Source organism: Trachypithecus francoisi, unplaced genomic scaffold, assembly GCF_009764315.1.
Source record: "Trachypithecus francoisi isolate TF-2019V2 unplaced genomic scaffold, Tfra_2.0 Lachesis_group9, whole genome shotgun sequence".
NCBI classification, from domain to species: domain Eukaryota; kingdom Metazoa; phylum Chordata; class Mammalia; order Primates; family Cercopithecidae; genus Trachypithecus; species Trachypithecus francoisi.
In genome coordinates, this window is record NW_022681474.1 from 25,618,723 (window position 1) to 25,642,092 (window position 23,370).

General features: G+C 41.2%; 1 protein-coding gene across 2 annotated transcripts in view; it reads right to left on the reverse strand.

Annotated features, from left to right (window-relative positions):
* CUNH10orf67 (chromosome unknown C10orf67 homolog) overlaps positions 1 to 23,370 on the reverse strand; it is a 132,287-nt gene that overhangs the window by 59,802 nt on the left and 49,115 nt on the right. For both annotated transcript variants that reach the window (XM_033209221.1, XM_033209222.1), the window contains 3 exons: positions 18,498 to 18,563; positions 6,319 to 6,378; positions 5,396 to 5,560 (listed from right to left, as the gene is read on the reverse strand). In XM_033209221.1, coding sequence (XP_033065112.1) covers positions 5,396 to 5,560; positions 6,319 to 6,378; positions 18,498 to 18,563 — 291 coding nt within the window. The remainder of the gene's footprint in view (positions 1 to 5,395; positions 5,561 to 6,318; positions 6,379 to 18,497; positions 18,564 to 23,370) is intronic.

Genomic DNA, 23,370 nt, shown 5'->3' on the forward strand with positions numbered 1-23,370 from the left:
GTCCAGTTAATACAAGGGCTGAGATACAGTATCTCAATACCTGCACACACACACACACACACACACACACACACACACACAACAAAGAAATGATTCCCACACTGAGATTGCTAGAGGAGATCCTCAAACTGTTTCTAAGACATATTTTTTTATTTTGAAACAGGATCTAGCTATGTTGTCCGGGCTGGAATGCAGTGGTGGCATCATAGCTCACTGCAGCCTTGAACTCCTGGGCTCAAACAATCCTCTCACCTCAGCCTCCTGAGTAGCTAGGACCACAGACACACAATAACACACTTGGCTAACTTAAAAAATATTTGTAGAGGTGGGGTCTCACTATGTTGCCCAGGCTGGTTTCAAACTCCTGGCCTCAAGTGATCCTCCCACCTCAGCCTCTCAAAGTGTTGGAATTACAAGTGTGACCAGCCACCCCTGGACTGTTTTAAAGATTTTTTAAAGCCTAAAATAAAAGTGTACCTTTATTCCCTAATTAAGCTGCATAAGCTAATACAACTTAAGAACTCTGGATTTGGCGAGCAATATATCAATTTGGTGAGATGTCACTGGTTATCTAACATTGTTCAGACATGCAAATGGGAAGAAATAGTAGTAGATGAATCAATAAGAGAAAACAAAGAATTTTAATAGGATCAGTTTTCACGATGAACAAGCAGAGATTCCGTTGAGGAAAAGAAAGTTAAGAGCGTGTTAAATGAAAAAAGGTTTAAGAACCATCCTTCATGAAAATTAGTTCCTAAAGAAAACAAAATTGATGTGTTATAACACACATAGACTTATTCCCAGGGTTTGAGGAGGAAGCTGGGATCTGGAGAGACTGGGGTTGGAGAAACTGACAAGTTTGGCAAGGCTAAATCCAAAGACAGTGGTCAACAGTCCACTGCCAGCGTCTAGAGGGGTACAGCCACCTCTGGCTTGACTCTGGTGAGCAGCGATTTAATACACCAGGCAGCAGCACTGGCAGATGTGACGATGGCAGTCAGGATGAATGACAGCACGTCAGATGCTCAGCCTTCCGGGGGAAAGACCCACGTCTGGGTAGTGTCAAGAGTCTGGCCAAATGACCTGGGGTTCAGGACCGGCCTCGACTCCCACTGGGAACTGGAGGGAAATTCACAGCTGAAGCCCCAGCAAATGGAATCAAGCAACACCATATGAGGGGTGGGGGTGGGGAAGAGGGTCACCTTGCTGTCTGCGGGCTCCTGAATGTCAGGGATGACATTTCTGCTACCACCAAGTCGCTATCATCTGTGGTCAGGACCTCACATCTGTCCCAATGGCTGACAGTGTGTAGGGAAGAATAAGTACATTATCCAAACCTTGAATTTATCTATTCCTGATTTCACAGCAAAATCTTCAGTCCTCAATTTAAGTTATGCTCAAACCCAGTGAATGCCACAAATAAAATGTCATAATTGTTTCCCAACAAAATCAATAAAAGCACAAGCATAAACCCCCTTTTCAGTTGGTTTTTGACATCTTTTCATGTATCCCACAAACATTAAACACTATTTTCACTAGAATATTTTCTGTTCCAAATATACTGAAAGTATTTATTTAATTTATTATCAAACTACCCAGCATAAAATAAGGCAGAAGATAAAAGCCACCTTTCAGCTGGATTTTAAATATATTACTCACATTTTCAATTATGCTCTCTGAGAGCAGAATCTAAAGATGAATTCATTTTAGTGATAAATGAAAAATGTGATTTTCAATGATTTTGACATTTTATTGCTACATTTTAGGGTTATCCATATTTTTTTTTTTTTTTTTTTTTTTTTTTGAGACGGAGTCTTGCTCTGCCACCCAGGCTGGAGTGCAGTGGCCGGCTCTCAGCTCACTGCAAGCTCCGCCTCCCGGGTTCACGCCATTCTCCTGTCTCAGCCTCCCGAGTAGCTGGGACTACAGGCGCCCGCCTCGTCGCCCGGCTAGTTTTTTGTATTTTTTAGTAGAGACGGGGTTTCACCGTATTAGCCAGGATGGTCTCGATCTCCTGACCTCGTGATCCGCCCGTCTCGGCCTCCCAAAGTGCTGGGATTACAGGCAGGGTTATCCATATTATAAAACAAAGATCAAGTTTGATAAGGAAAATTCTTTTGTGTCATCATAATCCATCAAAATACAGTAAATATCCTTTGACAACCTCTGAAGACCATGCACATGTACAGGACTGTCCTATCTCTGTATTACTGCATTGCTTAGCGCTGCCAGATAAACAACGGGTAAAGTGCTGGTTTTCCCACACTGCTCTGCAGCCTCTTAACTGCCTGCTGTATCAAACCAAGCCAAGGGAAAAAAAGAATGGAATAATGAAACAATAAGCAGATTATAACGTTTTCTTCTCTAATAGAGCTTATCTTAAATGTGCAATTTAAGCAAATAAGAGTTGTATCTAGGAGAAAAATAGTAAATTTCAGAAGAAAAGATCTTTTCTTCAACCAGCTAGCCTATAATATTATATATCTGTAGTAATAATTCTATATCCCATAATAACAATTTTTAAAAAATCACTAGCTTGCAAGGTGACTATGGTCATAACTGCAAAATGGTTGCGATACTTTTTTACCTAACACTTCTTGAATGTTAAAGAAAAAAAAGTTCTAGAGTTTTTATTGAAGTCTTTTATCTGTACAAATTGCTTTGTATTGAGAGAAGTCTAAGAATGGGAACATGACTGACTTTCTCCCATGTCCCATTTCCCACACAGAAGGGCCCCGATTCTCTCTGCAGATCAAAGCATGCACCATATGTTCATCAGTACAGACCAGGTTACCCCATGGAAGCTCAGAAGTCCTCCATGGAAGCATGTATTGGGTGCAACCCTAATTAACTAATTACTCAAGGTGGGGAGAGGAAAATCTGAGAATCCATTTTAACCTTGATATGTGAAACTTGAGTATTTGAAATGTTTTGCACATATCAAAAAACAAACTTTACATAAAAGCACTGTACAAATACAAATTTTATGTTGTGAAATCGTTCATTAATAAATATCAGACGACTAATGTTCATATCGTATTTTTCAGACTGGCTAAACACTCAGTTTATCACTGTGTGCTTCGCTGTGGGTAGCACGTGTGCTGTTCCCACCGAATGACACAGATTTCAAAAAATAAGTATGATTAATTAGATACGTTAAATGACTGATGTACAAAGTTCCTGTAACAAGCCCTCCATGTGGTCACTTACACGTGGTAAATATTATAAAACTCTTTAAAGACAATTTTTAAGAGGTCCAGCTACCTCCATGGAGTTAAATATTTAAAAGAGAGGAGCAGGAAAATTATAGCTAGACTGTGTATATATACGGTAAAGAAAAAACCACAGTGGAAGGGGATAGAAGGGAGCGCTTAGAACAATAGGATTATTATTGTTAACAAAGTGTAAGTGACAGTAATAACAATGAACTACAAAAACATACTTCATTTTACAATTGAGCCAATTCATATAAATACGGAACCCTAGTTTAAGTAATTTCTCCCCTCCCCCCCGTCCAATTTTCACTTATTGTTACATATTAACTTCAGAGACTCCTTCAGCTGACAAAATGTTCTGGTAAGCTTTGGAGATACCCAGGCCACAATCATTACAGTCACAGGGAAAGACTGTTACACAAAGAGAAAAGTCTATTGAAATGACACCTTCTCAGAGATTTGTCAGTCTTTGTCCTTTATTTTGCATTTTTGGTGGGGGACAACATGGAATATCTCTGCCTCTTGTGGCTATGACTTTGGAAGCTCAGCTTCTATCTGTAAACTAGGGACACTGGAGCTTCCAAACTGGAATTCTAGGATTTAGTTCCAGCCTCCGGGTTGCTGTAGGGACCAGGGCACCTTCTGTTGCAGCTGCCCCCTGCTGCTGTGACCCCAGGACAAGAGGCTCAGCTGCTCTGCCCCAGTGGCTGACCGGCCTCTGCAGTCCTCCCAGCCATCATCTCAGAGCCTCAGTCCACAGACCCCTGACACATGACCGATTTCATGGCAGCTGACCCAGTCTTGGGCCCCTCACCCAGCGTGGCCGGTCTCCCCAACCAGGTCAGCACGCAGCATTGCACAGCGGGCCAGTTCTTTTTTTCTGTGTGGTCCAAAAAAATACTTCCCAAAATCTGGGTTATAAAAATCTTACTTCTAGAACCTAATCACTGGTCATTTCTATGCAAAATTTACCCTCTTCCAGTGTCAGTTTTTTCCCTTGGGAAATTACACTGATTTCCAATTGTCTACACTTCCTAACCCTCTGCAAAGTGGAAATGCTCACATAGGAGAATCCTTTTTCTCTTCCCAGTAGTGTGACTTCCACTAGCACAACAAGCCTGGCCTTGCTCTACCTGCTCCCTCCTGCTCTGTGGATATGAGGAGTGGTCCATCTCCTGGTGAGTGGGCACAAGAGGTCGGCACCTTGCCTTCCCCCTTTTTGGAGCAAGGATGCACACAGCGTGCACAATTCTGCTCCACTCCTCCACACTCTAAGTGAGAGAAATGCAAATTCTGCCCTGTGTAGAGGAAGAATGAAGAACGAGGGAACATGTAGGAACAGGACAAAGAGTTTGAGAGAGCAAAATATGCAGTGGAGAGACTCTATGTGAAGCGCTTGGCATTGGCCATATGTGTCACCAACTGGGTTCTATGCCTTCTAAAAGGAGCCTTGACTACTTACACAATTCACAGTGTCCACAGATCAACTAAGAGTTGTAGAAATACAACTATCCTTATAGCTAAGAGCAGAAGGCTATAGAGACACAGGGTCATAATGATGGGAGGTGTTGTATAATGTAGTGAGTAGTGCCTCATAAATATACACACAATTAGCCTACAGTGAGCTAAGTGTCCCAGAGCTACTTCTTAGCACCTCCTTTGTATGTAGACCAAGGGTGCCACCCTAGCTCCTGCAAAAACAGTTGTGATGATCTGGGGAAAGGTAGAAAAGGAGAGCAGCAGTATAGAGTTCATGCATGCACGTCGCTGACAGCATGACTTCCTCCAGAGGAATCCTGCATGAGCAAATGGACTGGATACCTGTGTGTCCTTCCGGGAATCTTCAGTGAGCTCCTGATGGACACTGGGCAGTCATGAGTTTGAGACTGTATATCCTAGAAAGTGCTTGGGATGTAGCTTCTCTATTTTGGTAATTAAATAGAGACCCACTGGGGCTTAGTGACTCAACTGCCTGGCTGGGGATACTGATGACTTCATCTTGGGAAAGTGAAGGAGGCTCACCCTGACATGTTGGTTTAGAAATAGGCAGCTGGAGCCCCCAACTCAGGGGTGAGAACGAGGTGTGCTTAGACTGCAGGCCTCATGGATAGGGCTAAAGAGACAGGAGCCCCTGTGCAGAGGAAGGTGGACAAGGGTATGGTCATGGAAGCAGTTCTTACCACAAATTGCTCTTCCTTTAAAGCCTTCTTTGGAGTCTTAGCTTTCTTGGCCCCAGCAGATGATATACTCATGGAAGCAGAATGTGGCCTCAAAGCTGTGGTGCTGGGTGGAGACTTGGACCATGGGGACAAAGAAGCTTCTCTCCCCTTGGCTGATTTTGCAGCCTGCCACACAAAAGTAAACAACTTTGTTATTCTCATTTTGTTTCTTGGATTTGTGTCCCTTTCTTTCACACTCTACCCCTCCCCTGAGCTACAATTGCAGAGCTGAGGTTTTCAGTCCTAGAGCGCATGGATTTGTTCTTGCTCCCAGGCCCACAATCTCCCCTGGCAGGATTTGATTGGTAGGCTTAGCTTATTTCTCCACTCTCCCCCTTTAATCCTCATGTCCTAAGAAGAACACACCAACAAATCAATGCTCTTTGGAATCCCCTGGAATGGTGAGGTCTATGTGGAGAGGGGTGGGTGGCAGCTTGAGGCCTGTATCTAGGTAGGAAGAAGGTAGGGAAATAGTAGGAAGGATGAGGATATCAGGATGCACTCCTCCTGATGCCCCACTAGCTAGTTTTTTGGCTTTCGATTTCACTCTCTGCTCCCTGTTCTCCTCTGATTTCCCATTCACACTTCTTACACCACTTTATTTGTTTATTTATTTTTAAAGAGATAGTCTCACTATATTGCGCAGGCTGGTCTTGAACTCCTGGACTCAAGCAATCCTCCTGCCTCGGCCTCCCAAAGTACTAGGATTATAGGCGTGAGCCACTGCTCCTGGCCTTGCTCTCACTTTCAAGAACTTTCTTTTTCAAACTCAGACGTTGGAAAGTGAAAAACCTCAGTATGCTACATAGATTTGTCAATTCAGATGCCAAAATCAGGGAAGCACAAAATAAAACAGAAAGAGGAGAAAAAACTTAAATACAAACCTTGACACTTAAGCTGCCATACTTTTTTCTCATTTCCTTGTCCTCTTTCTGTTTATTAATCTGTAAAAATGAAGACCCATATCATTGGTTATTATCTATGAAGATTAAAAAAGACAATTTTCTATAAAACTTCTATAAGCAATGAAAGAGTAACATTTTAAACCATTTGTCTGCCAAAACTATTATGGGATACAAGTTATAATATCAAAGAGAAAACAAACTTGTATCCAGAAAAAGAACTTTTATTAAAAAAGTAAACAGGAATATATAACATTGCAAATATCTAAAGTCATTAACATTTATTCATTGCATTAAGTACAACAGAGATAAAAGGAAAACATGCATTATGTGTTCAGCACCTTCAACTGAAATATCCAGATTCTCACATTGGGACTGACTAGGCAGACAACTTGACCTACAGAGAATGAAGAAAAGCAGGTGGGGTGATGGGTCCACTCAGGAGTGGCACAGAGCCAAAGGAACCCCTGTCCTCAGCCAAGGGAAGTGGTGAGTGATTGTGTGACCTCCCCTGGGAAACCATGCTTCTCCCATAGATCTTTGCAACCTGTGGATCAGGAGATCCTCTCATGAGCCCATACCACCAGGGCCCTGGGTCTGATACACAGAGGTGTGTGGAGTCTTGGCAGAGTAGATGCTCAGGCATACATGGAGACCCAGCAGTTTTACATACTCTGGTCCTGGGAATCCCAGTAAGGTGGCAGATCTGTCTGTACCTTCCCCTGGGAAGGGGACTGAATCCAGGGAGTCAAGCAGCTTTGTTCTGCAGGACCTACTTCCATGGTGCCTCACAGGTTAAGCCCCACTGACTTGGAATTCCAGCCAGCCAGCAGCAACAGGTTGGAGACGGCCTAAGATGGACCAAATTCCCAGGGGGAGAGGCGGCCGCCATCTCTGCGGTTTGGTTGACTCAGCTGTTCTAGCCTGCCAGTTCTAGGGAGTCTAGGTGGTTCAGATGAGGAGGAGTCTCCCACAATGCAGCACAGCTGCTGTGCAGAAATCATGGCCAGACTGCTTAAGTGGAACCCTGATCCAGCTCTCCTTACTGGGTGGGGCCTCCATGCAGGAATTTGAGCAACTCCAGCCAGGGTTATATATACAGAACTCTGATCTCTCCCTGGGACAGAGCCCCAATTAAAAGACACAAAATGGCAAGCTGGATAAAGAGTCAAGACCCATCAGTATGCTTTCTTCAACAGACCCATCTCACATTCAAAGAAATACATATGCTCATAATAAAGGGATGGGGGAAAAATTTACCAAGAAAAAGGAAAACAGAAAAAAGCAGGGGTCACAATCCTAGTTTCTGACAAAACAGACTTTAAACCAATGAAGATCAAAAAAGACAAAGAACGGCACTACATAATGGTAAAAGGTTCAATTCAACAAGAAGAGCTAAATGTCCTGAATATATATGCACCCAATACTGGAGCACCCAGATTCATAAAGCATGTTCTTAAGAGTCCTACAAAGAGACTTAGACTCCCCTCTATCTATTAATGGATACCAGAGGTGTTTCCAGTTTTTTGCTCTTACAAAGAAAGCTGCTATAAACATTTGTGACCCAAGACTTTGTGTGAACATGTGCTTTTATTTATCTTGGGTAAATACCAAGGAGTGTGATGGCCAGATCATCTGTTAAGTATAGAATTTTAGAAATTTCTTTTAGCTGTCAAAACATTTTTCTAAATGTATATTTTACATTTCCACTAGCAGAGAATGAGAGTTCTAGTTGTTCCACATCCTTGACAACACTCTATATGGACGATCTTTTAAATTTTAGCCAGGCTAGTGAGTATATAGTGATATTTCATTGAGATTTTAATTTGTATCTCCCTAAAGACTAATGATGTTGGGCATCTTTTTATGTCATCATTTGCCTCTATATATCTTTTTAAATAAAGTACCTGTTCAAATAGTTTGGCCATTTAAAAAATTGGGTTGTTTTTATTACATTGTAAGTTATTTGCATAGTCTAGATGCAAATCCTTTGTTAAAGATATTTTGCAAATATTTTCTCCCACTCTGTGGTTTGTTTTTTCATTAAAAGAAAAACATTTTGAACAGTAAACTTCTTGCTGTTGTTGTCTGACACAATGTCTTGCTCTATCACCCAGGCCGAAGTGTAGTGGTAAGACCAGGGCTCACTGCAGACTTGACCTCCCTGGGTTCACGTGATCCTCTCACCTCAGCCTCTGAAGTATCTGGGACTACAGGTGCATGCCAGTATGACTGCCTAATTTTTCTATTTTTTATAGAGATGAAGTTTCACCATGTTGCCCAGGCTGGTCTTCAACTCCTAGGCTCAAGCAATCTGCCAGCCTCGGCCTCCTAAAGTGTTGGTATTACAGGTGCGAGCCACCATGCCTGGCTAAACTTTTTAAATTTTTGATAAACTGTAATTTGTTATTTAAGAAATCTTTGCCAAATCTGAGATCACTAAGATTCTCTCTTATATCTTTATCTAGAAGTTTTTTAGTCTCAGCTATTACAATTCTGATCCATTTCAAGTTAACTTCAATATGAGGTGTCAGGTAAGGGTTGAGGTTCATTTTTTGCTTATTGCTGTCCAATTGTTCCAGTACTGTTTGTTGAAAAGATTATCCTTACTACTTGAATTGCCTTTGCATCTTGGTCAGAAATCAATTCATTATATATGATCCATAGGGTCTACTACTGGATTCTCTAGTCTATTTCAGCAATCTATGTTTCTCCTTATGCCAAGACCACTTTACCTTGACTACTATAGTTTTACAGCAAGTTTGAACCAGGTGTGTGCATCTTTCAACTTTGTTCTTTTTCAAAATTGTTTTAGCTATCCCAGGTCTTGTGGATGTCTATATAAATTTTAGGATAGGCTTGTTGATTTCAACAACAACAACAATAACAACAAAAAACTCTGCTGGGATTTTGATTAAGATTGTGTTGAATCCATAAATCAATCTGGAGAGAACTGACAGCTTGATAATATACATCTCTTGAATCATGAACAATGGAAATATTTCTGCATCTATTTAAGTCTTTATTTCAGCAGTATTTTATATTAACTGTACATGTTTTGTACATATTTTGTCATGTTTATCCATAAGCACTTCATATTGTTTGATGCTATCATAACTGGTGTTTTTCAAAATTTCAATTTTTGATTGTTCATTGTTTATACATAGAAGTACAAGATTTTTGTATCTTGATCTTTGCAACCTTTCTGTATTCACTTATTAATTCTAGTAGCTTTTATTTGTAGATTTATTAGGATTTCCTATAGAGATGATCATGTCATCTGGGAATTTAAAAAGTTCTACCTCTTCCTTCCCTATCTGGATGTTATTATTTCTGTGTGTGTGTGTTATTGCACTGGTTAGGACCTAAAACATGACGTTGAAGGGAAGTAATAAGAGCAGGCATTCTTGTCATATATCTGACTTCAGAGTCAAAATCTTCATCCTTTCACTATCAACCATAATAGTGTGTTTTGTAGATATCTTTTATCAGCTTGAGAGGTTCTCTTCTATTCCCAGTTTGCTGAGAGTATTTTTTATCATGAATGGAAATTGGAGTCCCTCAAATGCTTTTTCTTCATCTACCTGCCTTTTGACTCCATTATTTTATATCCTTCCCATGAACAAAATATATTTATCTTCACTCAAGGCCTTAAAAAATCTCATTGTACTATAGCATCAGCTTGAAGTCTGGAATCTCATTATCTAAATCAGGTCCAGGTGCAGATGAGGCTCCTTGAGTACAATCTCTCTTGATCTGAAGATCCAGAAACTAAAGAGACAAGTTATCTGTCCCCACACAGCCAATGTTCCATGGTGGGATGTAGGATAAGCACTAGAGATCCCACTCCATTCAAGGGAAGAAGGAGGCATAGAGCAATAGCTGGTCCATAGTAATTTTGAAATCCAACTAGGCATATATTGCCAGTTTCTTGACTAGGACCAACTCCTGCTCCACTTTTGGAGGAAAACTACTATACACAGTAAATATTGTTGGAAAACTTGAACTTCTGAAGTCCATGTAGTTGTTTTTACTCTGTATTGTTTCTCACAGGCATCAGGGGAACCAGCCCCCAATATTTCAACATACATTGTTTCTATTTTACCCAAGTGTTGGCCAATCTGAGAAATAAAGAGAAAAAGTACAAAGAGAGAAATTTTACAGCTGGGCCTCCGGGGGTGTCATCACATAATGGTAGGACCGTGATGGTGACCCCAAGCTGCAAAATCAGCAAGTTTTTACTAGGGATTTCAAAAGGAGAGGGGGTGTATGAATAGGGAGTGTGTCACCGAGATCACATGCTTCAAAGGGCAATACAAGATCACAAGGCAAAGGGCAGAGCAAGATCACAAGGCAAGGACGAAATTAGAATTACTGATGAGGGTCTGTGTCCTGCTGGGCATGCACTGTCTTGATAAACATCTTAACAGGAAACAGGGTTTGAGAGCAGACAACTGGTCTGACTAGAATTTACTTACCAGGCTGGAATTTTCCAATCCTAGTAAGCCTGAGGGCACTGCGGGAGACCAGGGCGTATTTCATCCCTTATCTCAGCCGCATAAGACAGACACTCCCAGAGCAGCTGTCTATAGACCTACCCCTGGGAATGTATTCCTTTCCCAGGGTATTAATTATTAATATTCCTTACTGGGAAAATAATTCAGCAACATTTCTTCTACTCACACGTCCATTTATAGGCTCCCTGCAAGAAGAAAAATAGGGCTCTATTCTGCCCGATCCTGCAGGCAGTCAGACCTTATGGTTATCTTTCCTTGTTCCCTGAAAATCGCTGTTATTCTGTTCTTTTTCAGAGTGCACTGATGTCATACTGTTCAAACACATGTTTTACAAACAATCTGTACAGTTAATGCAATCATCACAGGGTCCTGAGGTGACATACATCCTCAGCTTATGAAAATGACGATTAAGAGATTAAAGACAGGCATAGGAAATTATAAAAGTATTAATTTTGGGAACTAATAAATGTCAATGAAATGTTTACAATTTATGTTCAAAGACTGCAGTAAAGACAGGCATAAGAAATTATAAAAGTATTAATTTTTGGAACTAATAAATGTCCATAAAATCTTCACAATTCATGTTCTTCTGCCACAGCTTCAGCCGGTCCCTCTGTTCGGGGTCCCTGGCTTTCCGCAACACACAGGTGGTTTATTTCCTTGTGTGCTTCCTTATCCTTGACTATGTGATATTAATTGCTCCTATAATTGTAGGGTAGAGAATTCTGGGAATTCTCTGAGGCTTAGGATTAAAGTACTCCTTATAGAGAGTATTTCCATTTGCTTCTTTCAGGGGTACTTTCTATTCACTTAAAACCAAACTGATGCCAGGTGTAGTGGCATGTAGTCCCAGCTACTTGGGAGGCTGAGGTGGGAGGATTGCTTGAGCACAGGAGTTTGAGATCAGTTTATGCAAGATATCAAGATCCCATCTCTTAAAAACAAACAAGCTAACTAAACTGAAGGTTTGAGGTTCTGTGAATACAAACTTGAGTTGCAAATCCCCTGTAAGTCCTGCCTCTCAAAACCCTTCAGGAAGAGATTGTCCCCCTTGTGTTGCTCCGTACAGAGGCAACTCTCCCCTGCAGGCCTCTGGGTATTAGGTAGGTGTCAGGTTTACATTTGGTCATGTTCATCCGGCAGGAATGACCTTTGGTTTGCAGCCTAATGCAAGAGATCACTGCTGATTACCCCTACACACACACACACACAGACACACACACACACACACACACACACACACACACACACACAGGCACTCTAGCATGCCCTGCACTGTGACTTCCGTTTAGTGCAGATAAGTAAATCCCCTCAGGACAATCAGCTTGGAAACCTCATCTGACCCCTCTGTGTTTCCCTTGATGTTTGACTTTTGACCAGGTAAGCCCCATGTCCCTGGTCATTTTTTTATGCTTTTACAAAGATGTTTGTAATACTGTATCTAGAATTTTTTGAGGTTTTAAAAAATTTGGGCAGGAGTCACTTTGAATTCCAGCTCACTTGATAAGTTTTCCCTGTAATCAATATCAATATGGTTAATTTTTAAAAGTTTGAGCCCTTTTTCCCACAGAGTTTCCATTCTGCCTCAGAATTCTCTCTCAATACATTGGAGTTGATACATGAACTTAGGTTTATTTGGAATCCCTGGACTAATAGAAGAAGCTTCCAGGTTTCTTTCTATTAGGGTGATTAACTATCCTGGTGTTTTTTAGGACTGAGGGGGTTTCTCAGGATGTAGGGCTGTCAGTGCTAAGAATGAACAAACCAGGATGAGCTAGTCACCCTATCAGTCATGATCAATGCTTTCATCACTGAGTGCAGGTGTGAATAATCCACTCCTCTTTTCTCTGAGGAGGGAAGGAAACTTTACACATTACTAGTGGGAACAGACAAACCCATGACCCAGTAACTCCTTCCTCACTCTGTTGCTTGGTCAGTGAAATGGCTCAGGGGGGATAAAGGGAGCCTCTGGAAGACCTGCAGGACTCCTGTTCATACAGAAGGCATTGACGTCAACTCCTCTAGCTCAGCTCTGGGTGCCCCCCTTTTTAGAAAGACAATTCCCTGGCCAGGAAGCTCCCATTGTCATATAGTGTGGTAGATAGCCAACTTCCCTATAAATATATAAAGTGGTGTGTCGGGGGGATCCCTCTCCCACAGCAATTCCTGTGATTCACCTTACCCAAGCTCTCCTCTTGGTGGGCTAATAAAAGACCAAGGGAGTGTGTCCTGTCTGTTAATTTTCTTCTTGTAAGTTTTTAATCAATAAACTTTATACCTGCACCACACATTCTAGAGGTATGTACGCCTGTACCCTTGCATTCCATCTAGGAATACAACAGCACAACACAAGATATTGCCCATGGGGAGCACTTAGCCCAATCACCACATTGCGAGAGATAAATGGCAATTTCCTTATGTGAAAATGTGAACCGCCTCCCTGAGCGCAGGAGTAATGGCTTGTATTTATGTAAATATATTAGTATTAGTAAGTATATTAGAAAGTGTAACATTCTAATAGCCATGTGCCAGGGAAAGGAATCGGTGAATAAATAAATTAAATGAAAACAAAGGAAGAGGATCAGAATCACAAACGGATAAAGACATTTCACTTAACCACACCTGGCTAAGAGTTTTTCCTTATTAAATAAGGCAGCAGACCTCAACATGTGGTCCAAGGACCCCTAAGGTGCCCCAAACCTTAGGGGTTCTGTGAGGCCTAAATTATTCTCATAATAATACTAACAGATTAGTCACTGTTTCTTCATTCTCATGATCTCATGAGTGGACACTGGAGTTTTTCAAAAGCTATGTGATATTTATCATGGCAGAGAATACAGAAGTATCTATGAGAATTTAAATAATTTCCAGGAAACCAAATACTAAAGAAATTTACAGAAATAAGTGACTGGGTATTGTGGCTCATGCTTGTAATTCCAGCACTTTGAGAGGCTGAGGTGGGTGGATCACTTGAGCCCAGGAGTTCACAACCAGCCTGGGCAATGTGGCAAAACCATGTCTCTACAAAAAATAGAAAAATTAGCCAGACGTGTTGGTGCGAGGGTATAATCCCAGCTACTTGGGAGGCTGAGGCAGGAGAATAACCTGAGCCCAGGAAGTCGAGGCTGCAGTGAGCCATGATTGTGCCACTGCACGGCAGTCTGGGTGACAGAGTAAGACTGTCTCAAAAAAAAAAAAAAAATACACACACATGTATACAAAATACACACATATGTAAGACAAAGTCACTTTTGCTAAACATTTTCTGTGTTGGGAAAGATTTTCATATAAACAATATGCCATTTATGTCAGCATGTGAAGAGTTTAGTGTTGTTATTTTTAAGTCACTTAACAAATAATTTGATTATGTTTTCCTTTCATATATGGTAAATATCAATAGATAAAATCCATCTGTGTTAGTATATTCTCACATTGCTATAAAGAAATATCTGAGACTGGGTAATTTATAAGGAAAAGAGGTTTAACTGGCTCACGGTTCTGCAGGCTGTATAGGAAGCATAGGGGCTTCTGCTTCTGGGGAGATCTCAAGAAGCTTTCAATCACGGTGGGAGGTGAAGGGGGAGCAGGTGTCTCACATGGTGGGAACAGGAGCAACAGAGAGAAGTCGGGAGGTGCTACACACTTTTAAATGACCAGATCTCACCAGAACTCACTCACTATAGTGAAGACAGTATAATGGGGGATGGTGCTAAACCATTCATGAGAAATCTGCCCACATGATACAATCACCTCCCACAAGGCCCCCACTCCAACATTGGAGCTTACATTTCTATATGAGATTTTGATGGGAACACACATCCAAACTATATCACCATCTAAACCAAATTTTCTTGGGGGACCTCAAAAAACATTTAAGAGTGTAAAGAGACCCTGAGACCAAAAAGTTTGAGAACCACTGGAATGGAACCTGGAAATTAATCCTGGAAACCCCACTGCAGGTCCTCTCTATATTGTACAGCTGCGTCACGTATGTATTAACAGTATTATGGGCTTATTAAAGTACATATAGTTCATGCCATATATAGAGTGGGTTAAGCCATTCCCACTATTTTTTGTTATCCCTTCCATCATTTACTCATAACAAATATTTATTGGCCATCTACTCCATGGGGGCCACCATGTTAGGTTTTAGGGGTAAAACCATAGCTCACAGAATGGAAATAGCAGGTAAGATAACAGGCCAGCTCTACAGAATGTGACAAGAGCCATAGGAGGAAAACTGTGTGCCATGCCAGCATGAGGGTGGGCATCTCTTCCAGGCAAGGGAAGTCAGGGTGGGAGAGGTTTCCCAGAGGAGGCAGCATCTGACCTCTGACCTGAAAGATGAGAGGACCTAACCAGGTGCTGACCAAGAGAGGTCAGTTCAGGGAGAAGGAACAGCAGAGAAGGAACGGAACTCTGGGGCATCCTTGTCTGAATCTCCTGATTGTAAAGAGAGAAATCTACCTGTGGTGGATGGCTGCAAGAATTCATGGGGCTCATTCTGATTAATCTTGAACAACACACCCTCAGGGGAGCTCTTCCTTTCACAAGGTTTGCCTTCTAGCTCTTTGACTTCCTAAGGGGATTGTGGGTGGGTCACAGTGGCTCATGCCTGTAATCCCAACACTTTAGGAGGCCAAGGCGGGAGGATTGCTTCAGTCCAGGAGTTCAAGACCAGCCTGGGCAATACAGTGAGACCCTGTCTCTATATTTTATAAATGTTATTTTAAAAAGTAGGTTGTGAAGGCTATGCAGGACTAATAAATGTCCAAGATTACATGGAGCACATTTGACTGACCAGCGGGTACAGACTCACTGACAGTGAGATAGGGACCACTCGGACAGCAGAACTTGCTCCTCTGCCTTCCATGGCATATAGGGACAGTCACATTGGGTCACGCTTGTGTCATGTTTGTCTTGATGAAGAGTCACTATTCGCAGAGCTTCCATGTAAACGTGGCTTTGCATGGACCACTGAAAACATCTGTTTCCTAACTGGATGGCCAAACACTGCCACATGACATATAACAGGACTACACAGGCTTGAGGTATGCCTCAGAGGGAATGCAGGCATCAGGAAACTAGTTGTGGGAGTGAGGGAGACTACAAGGGTAACTTAGTGCTGTGCCCCCAGAATGGGGCTAGGGCAACCTATGTACTTCCTTCCCATCTCCAGTCTGGATTGCTCCAAGAAATAGGGTGCACTGGGATGAAGCAGATAGAAATGAAGTAAGAGAAAGAGTTCAATCGTGGTGTTTTTCTGATGAGGGCCCTCTCTTTTGTTAACTTCAAAATAAATGAAAGCCACTTAGCCTAGGAATCATGGAAAGATCCAAAATTATTTCATATGCTTCCTCCAAAGCCAGTCTAAGGATACAATCACTCTAGGTCGCATTGCTTACCTAACATATATATGATATATAAAATAAATAATAAATATGTATATAAGTTATATATAATAAATAAAGATTTATTTATTTATCTATTTTTTTAAAGACAGGGTCTTGCTCTGTTGCCTAGGCTGAAAAGCAGTGGTATGATCACAGCTCACTGCAGTGTCAAACTTCTGGGCTCAAGTGATCCTCACACCTCCCACCTAGCCTCCTGAGTTGAGGAGGACTGCAGGCATGTGCTACTATGCCTAACTAATCTTTTTTATTTTATATAAAAACGGGGCCTCACTATGTTGCTCAGGTGGGTCTCAAACTCCTGGGCTCAAGCGATCCCCCCATCTCAGCCTCCCAAAGCACTGGGATTACAGGCATGAGCTGCCACACACAGCCAGTTTACATATACTTATCGATTGTGCCTCTTTACCACCAGTTCTTTGGCTTTTTGCACTATACTCTTAACAGGTCAGAAAATAACTTTCACTGGAATATAATAATAGGCAAGCATGTAACAAAACCCTTCTGGCTAGAAAGTATTTAAATTTTTACAAAATGACGGTGGTCAACTCCACCTTCTCCCACTCTCCCTTGTCAGTGCAATCACAAATCCTGGGTCCTGGAAAAACACAGGATAGCAAGAAGCAAAGGAAGCCCAAATAGCAACAACAAAACCAGGCTGCCTCCAAGTGAATAACAGAATGCCTTGCAGGAGTAGGGAGAAGGCGGCGAAATAGTGACCTCGATGGATCCAAAGCGGGTATGCAATGGAAGCCTCCATCACATGAAGAACCTCAAGCCCACCTCCCTCTATTGAAATCATGAGCTCCTAGACTAGCCTAGGCATCCTGAAGGCTCTTTCGCTGTCGTGGAGTTTGTGGTGCAGGCTCTTGCTGCTTGGCAACAAGCTTGGGGCGCAACAAACTTCTAAACTACAAAATAAAATGTGATTGGTTCCCCTGTGAGCAATACAATAGCACCCGTTAAAGGCTTACAGTTAAAATAAAGAGGCAAAGTAATTCAAAGAGTATGGGATCTGCTCCTAGTATAGGCACAAATTCACTGACTGAGTAGTTTAATTTCTTCTCTATTGCTGCTAACAAACAATATAACATTGGCTTTCCACTCTATAAAAACACTTCCAATTTTAATGACAATATGCACATTTATTTAGTTGTTTGTTTTCCAAAGTAAAGCCTGAACTTTGGAGGAATGACAGAAGAGAGTGGGGCTCGAGGTAGAAGAAATTCACCAAGTAGATTCAAATAATGGAGTCTATTTTTATATGCCAGGTATTTAAAAGTAGCAGGCTCAAAATAACACATTTGTTAACACACGGTTTTTGTGAATCGCCAACCATAAATTTTTTTCGTTGCCTGCATTCCCAAGTTGGTTTTATAGAAGGCTTTATTGTAATCCAGGAGAATTGTTTTGCATTAATTTCTATGACAAGGAACCCAAAACACAGGGTGCTGAGAGTAACAAAACAGAGTTAGGGAAACAGTCATGACTTGGCACAAAGTGTGACAAGCTGTAAAAAAGCAAATGTTTCAATATCTGAAGTGTTGATTTCCTATGAGCAACCTTTTCTCTTCCAAACAGTATCATATTCTTTTCGAGCACATTTAGAACGCAAGTCAAGCTGTGTTTTATTTTTTATTATAATAAACACAGTCAGTTTACTGTAACAAAGACATACTAGTGGTAATCAGCTGAAAGCCAAATACGCCACCATAAGCTGGGCGGGGGGCTGCTGTGGGGGGGCTGGGGGCTGGGTAGTCAACTGATAAAAGACCAGCCGTCTGGAAAGTTCTCTTAAAAGAACATAAAAAGGCAGTGTTTTCTTATGAGACTAACACAGAATGCCAAAATATCTAGCTGGGCTCTTTTTTATTGTCACTTACGGCAATTTGTAACTGAAAATAGCAATTCCTTCAAAATAGTGGGCTCTCCTATTTGTTTTTTTTTTAAATCTCCATAATAAAATGCAGAAATTTTATACATGGTTTTAAATGGTAATACTATTTCTTACACAGGACTCTAGTAAGCATATTTATTGCTGTGCTACTCAAACTGCTTTCTTTAAAATGACCATTTACAAATGTTTATAATTATACATGTACTTAGATTTCTGATAAAGGTGAAATGAGTCAGTCATTCACAGGAAACAATCACAAATAAAGTTTATAATACTTTCATGGTTAAATTAAATTCCTGAATTCAAATAGTTAGGAAATAATGTAAATCATCTTACCACATCCTGAACTAATGATTTTTCATAATTAAGCTCTTCTCTTAATCTTTCTTTACTATCCATTAACTGAAATAGAGAAGAAATTATATTTTTATTAAAGATAAGAACAGAACATCTAAAATCTCTCCTCACGAGAATTTAGTGAAACATACTTTAATATGAGAAAAATGGATCTCAATCCCATCAAAAGAAAATTAAATTTCTACAGATTATCATTTTACCTTATCATAGAATTATTATGTAAGCAAGTAAAATATACACAGAAAATACCAATTTATTTACACCTTTCCTCATCCCACACCACCAAAATGTAACATCACAATAAAGCAAGTCCTACTCTGTCAAAAAGAACAATTTTGCCTAATGTTTTATGTGACCCATCTCTTATTTTAGGGTTTTGCGTTGTATCTATGTGCATATCAAACTACATTTATACCAATTGAAAATAGCTATCAGAAGCATACACTGGGCTGGGTGCAGTGGCTCACACCTGTAATCCCAGTGCTTTCAGAGGCTGAGGCAGGAGGATTGCTTGAGGCCAAGAGTTTGAGACCAACCTGGTCTCAAACACAGTGATATCAGGTCTCCACAAAAAAAATTTTTTAGGCTGGGCACAGTGGCTGACGCTCATAGTCCTAGCACTTTGGAAGGCTGAGGCAGGTGGATCACCTGAGGTCAGGAGTTCAAGACCAGCCTGACCCACATGGTGAAACCCCATTTCTACTAAAAATACAAAAATTAGCTGGGCACAGTTGCACGTGCCTGTAATCCAAGCTACTTCGGAGGCTGAAGCAGGAGGATTGCTTGAGGCCAGGAATTTAAGGCTGCAATGAACTATAGTCATACCACTGCACTCCAGCCTAGAACAAGACCCTGTCTCTAAACAAACGAACAAACCATTTATTTGTGGGAGCTAGAAATTAAAACAATTGAACTTATGGAGATAACAAGAAGGATGGTTACCAGATGCTGGGAAGGGTAGTGAGGGGTGGGGTAATAGGGTTAATGGTACAAAAAAAAAATGGCTAGAAAGAACGAATAAGACCTAGTATTTGATAGCACAACAGGGTGACTATAGTCAATAATTTAATTGTACATTTAAAAATAACTAAAAGTATAAATGGCTTGTTTGTAATACAAAGGATAAATGCTTGAGGTGATGGATACCCCACTTACCCTCATGTGATTATTACACATTATAATGCCTGTACCAAAATATTTCATATACCCCATAAATATATATACCTACTAGGTACCCAAAAAATGAAAAATGAAAAAACAAACAAAAACCCCATGCACTGCAGGGTCCTTGTTCCCTTGTGACTTGCCTTGGTATTTACATTGATCAGTTGCTGTTTGTGTGTGTTATAGGCTAGTAAAATTCAACCTTTCATTTTGATATGCATTCAATTTCATTAATTCATGTCTGTATTAATTTAATAAACATCCCCAGTGTCATCGTTCTTGTTTCAGTTCTTTATCGTTTCCCTGGTTTATCCAAGCAACACCTTCACTGGACTCTGGTTCCGGGCTTTCCTCCCTCCCATTCATTTTCTTTCTGAAACACAAATCTGATCCTGCTGCAATGTTCAAGGCTCTCCAACGCACTTAGAAGGTCATTCAAACCTTTTTTGCATGAATATAATCTTCTGCCACTGTCCTCTGCCCCTTGCCACTCCTTGCTCTCAGGTACTCTTCAGCTACAGCAAATCACACTCCCTTTCCTATACAAGGTGCTTTTGCGTGGTACTTAGAATACCCCTCTCAACTCTCCCACATCTCTTTGCTGGCTAACTCTAACAGCTCTTCTCCGGGCCAGTGCAGTATCCTTTCTCCAACCTTCCCTGATCCCGTAGAGTACAGGCTGGGAATGCCTCTTGTGTGCTGCACAGCAAACTCTGCTTCTCTGCATCCTGACGCCATCACACCTGTACTGTGCTCTCTGACTCTGGGTCTGTCTCCCTCCCAGAGTGAAATTCATGAGAACAGATTCTACTGTGGCAGCAGCTGGAAGACAGGCACAGATACAGCTGGCATTTGATTCCCGGAATTAAAACACAAAAGCTATGAATTCCATAACTGACCATGCTTAGCCCAGATAGATGGCAAGAGGTCAGCCTCCCCAAATTCAGTCCCATTTTCAATCTGTTTTTAAGTGCATCCAGGGCTTTAAAAAAAAAAAAAAAAAGGTGGGGGGGAATACGTGGTTATCCGAAGTCTTCTGAGTTGCTCCTTTCCATTCTTCCATTTCCTGCTTACACCCTCTTCCCCACACCCTTGGTCTCCCCACTCTGTCTGCCCCACTACAGATTCTTCCTATATAGTTTCCTCAGACTTCTACTGCATTCTCAAGCCACACCCAGTCACAAGCAGTTCCACAAATCCATGTCAGGCTTTATGTATTCATACACTGTACCCAACTCTTCTACTCTCTTGCCTGCCTGGAAAAATCAGCTCCAAAGCCCAGCACGGTGGCTCACACCTATGATCCCAGCACTTTGGGAGGCTGAGGTGGGAGGATCCCTTGAGCCCAGGAGTTCAAGACCAGCCTAAGCGACGTAGTGAGAGAATATCTCCACAAAAATAAATAAATAAATACATGAATAAATACATAAATACATAAATAAGCCAGGTGTGGTGCATGCCTGTAGTCCCAGCTACTCAGGAGACTGAGGTGGGAGAATTGCTTGAGACCAGGTCAAGGCTGCAGTGAGCCATGATCACGCCACTGCACTCCATCCTGGGCAACAAAGAAAGACCCTATCTGAAAAAAACCCCAAACAAACAAACAAGCAAACAAACAAAAGAAAAAACCTAAAAACTCAGCTCCAGTGGGCCTCAACAGGAGAACATGAGAAAGGTTGTGGAACTGTTTGTGAAGCTTTTCTAGAATCTTCCAGATGAGGCCAGGCATCTCTTCTCTAGTACACACTTCTCTTATAGTCCCTATCTCACTGCCCTACAGCTTTGGTCTATGACTTCACCTGTCCCCAGAAGGGACCATAGGTATATACATGCATTTTATTTTTTCTAGCAGTAGCACAATGCCTAGTACTTAAAGGCAACTAATAAACATTGCTGAACTAATTGATTTAGTGCAGGATATTGGAAAAAAACCCAGCAAATATCAGCTGTCATTTGTTCAACAACATCTGAACTGCTTCCCAGTTGACAAAGCATGCTGACATTCATTATCTCATTCAGTACACACAGTACACCTGGGAGAAACAGGAAGGAGGAAGACAGGCACTGGCCCCAGGGGACCTAGTGGCAGAAATGGAACAGGAATCCAGGGTTCTAGATTCTTTCTGCTCAGTACCAAAATGTCCCTATATTCAATGTCTATGAGAAGTTCCAGTGCATGTAAAGAAAAGAAAGACAGAATTAAAAAAAAAAACAAGCAGATTAGGAGTCTACTATATTATATAATTTGTTACATATATTTCATTATATGTTACATATATCACATTATATGTTATATATATTAAATTATATTTATATATTACATTATACATAACAGAGCTATCAGAATATAATGTGAGTCATATATAATTTTGAATTTTATAGTAGCTGTGCTAAAAAGGCAAAAGAAATAGGTAAAAGCAATTTTAATAATGTGTTTTTATCCCAATACATATTCAAACTATTATTTCAATGTATATTCAATATAAAAATTATTAATGAGACATTTCACATTTTTTACACCAAATCTTTGAAATCCAGTGTGTATTTTTCACTTACAGTACATCTCAATTGGGGAGCTACGTTTTCATTAGAAATACTTTACTTGTATTCAGATTTCATAAAATTTACAAATGAAAAAGTAGAGTCACATATCCAAGTTATCAAAAATACACAAAAAGGTTTTCCAAGAACTGAAATGAGTTTTTAAATTTGAATTTAAAGAATTGGAAATTAAATTATTAAAACTTAGTTCCTCACTTGCACTGGCCACATTTCAAGTGCTCAACAGCCACATGTGGCCAGGGGCCACCATGGCACAGTGCAGATTTAGAAAGCTGAGGCAGCATTTAACTGACATATTTAAACTCACAGATATAGCCAGCCATCAATGGGTGGCTTACCAGTGAGATTATTTTTTTGCTTGAATTTGTTATTGTACTCCTTATAGAAAGTAGGAAGTACATGCTACTCATTTCTACCAGTGGTAATACAGACTGAAGAGCTTGAGAAACATTTTCAATAAAGAACCAGGCCCAGTGCAGTGCCTCACACCTGTAATCCTAATACTTTGGGAGGAAGAGGTGGGAGCATCACTTGAGGCCAGGAGTTTGAGACCAGCCTGTTTCTACAAAAATAAAACATAAAAAATTAGCCAAGTGTGGTGGTACTCCTCTTTAGTCCCAGCTACTCTGGGATCTGAGATAGGAGGATTGCTTGAGCCTGGATGTTTGAGACTGCAAGTGAGATATTATCGCACCACTGCACTCCAGCCTTGGGGACAGAATGAGACTGAGACAAGGAAGGAAGGAAGGAAGGAAGGAAGGAAGGAAGGAAGGAAGGAAGGAAGGAAGGAAGGAAGGAAGGAAGGAAGGAAGGAAGGGAGGAAGGGAGGAAGGGAGGAAGGGAGGGAGGGAGGAAGGAGGGAGGGAGGGAAGGAAGGGAGGGAGGGAGGGAAGGAAGGAAGGGAGGAAGGGAGGAAGGGAGGGAAGGGAGGGAAGGAAGGGAAGGGAGGGAAGGAAGGGAAGGAAGGGAAAGAAGGGAAAGAGAGAGGGAGGAAAGGAGGGAGAAAAGAGGGAGGAAAGGAGGGAGAAAGGAGGGAGGAAAAGAGGTAGGAAAGGAGGGACAGGTGATGGTTCCCTGGTTGGTTATTAAGTGAAACTAGAAGGCTGAGATTTCATTTCTGACCTTA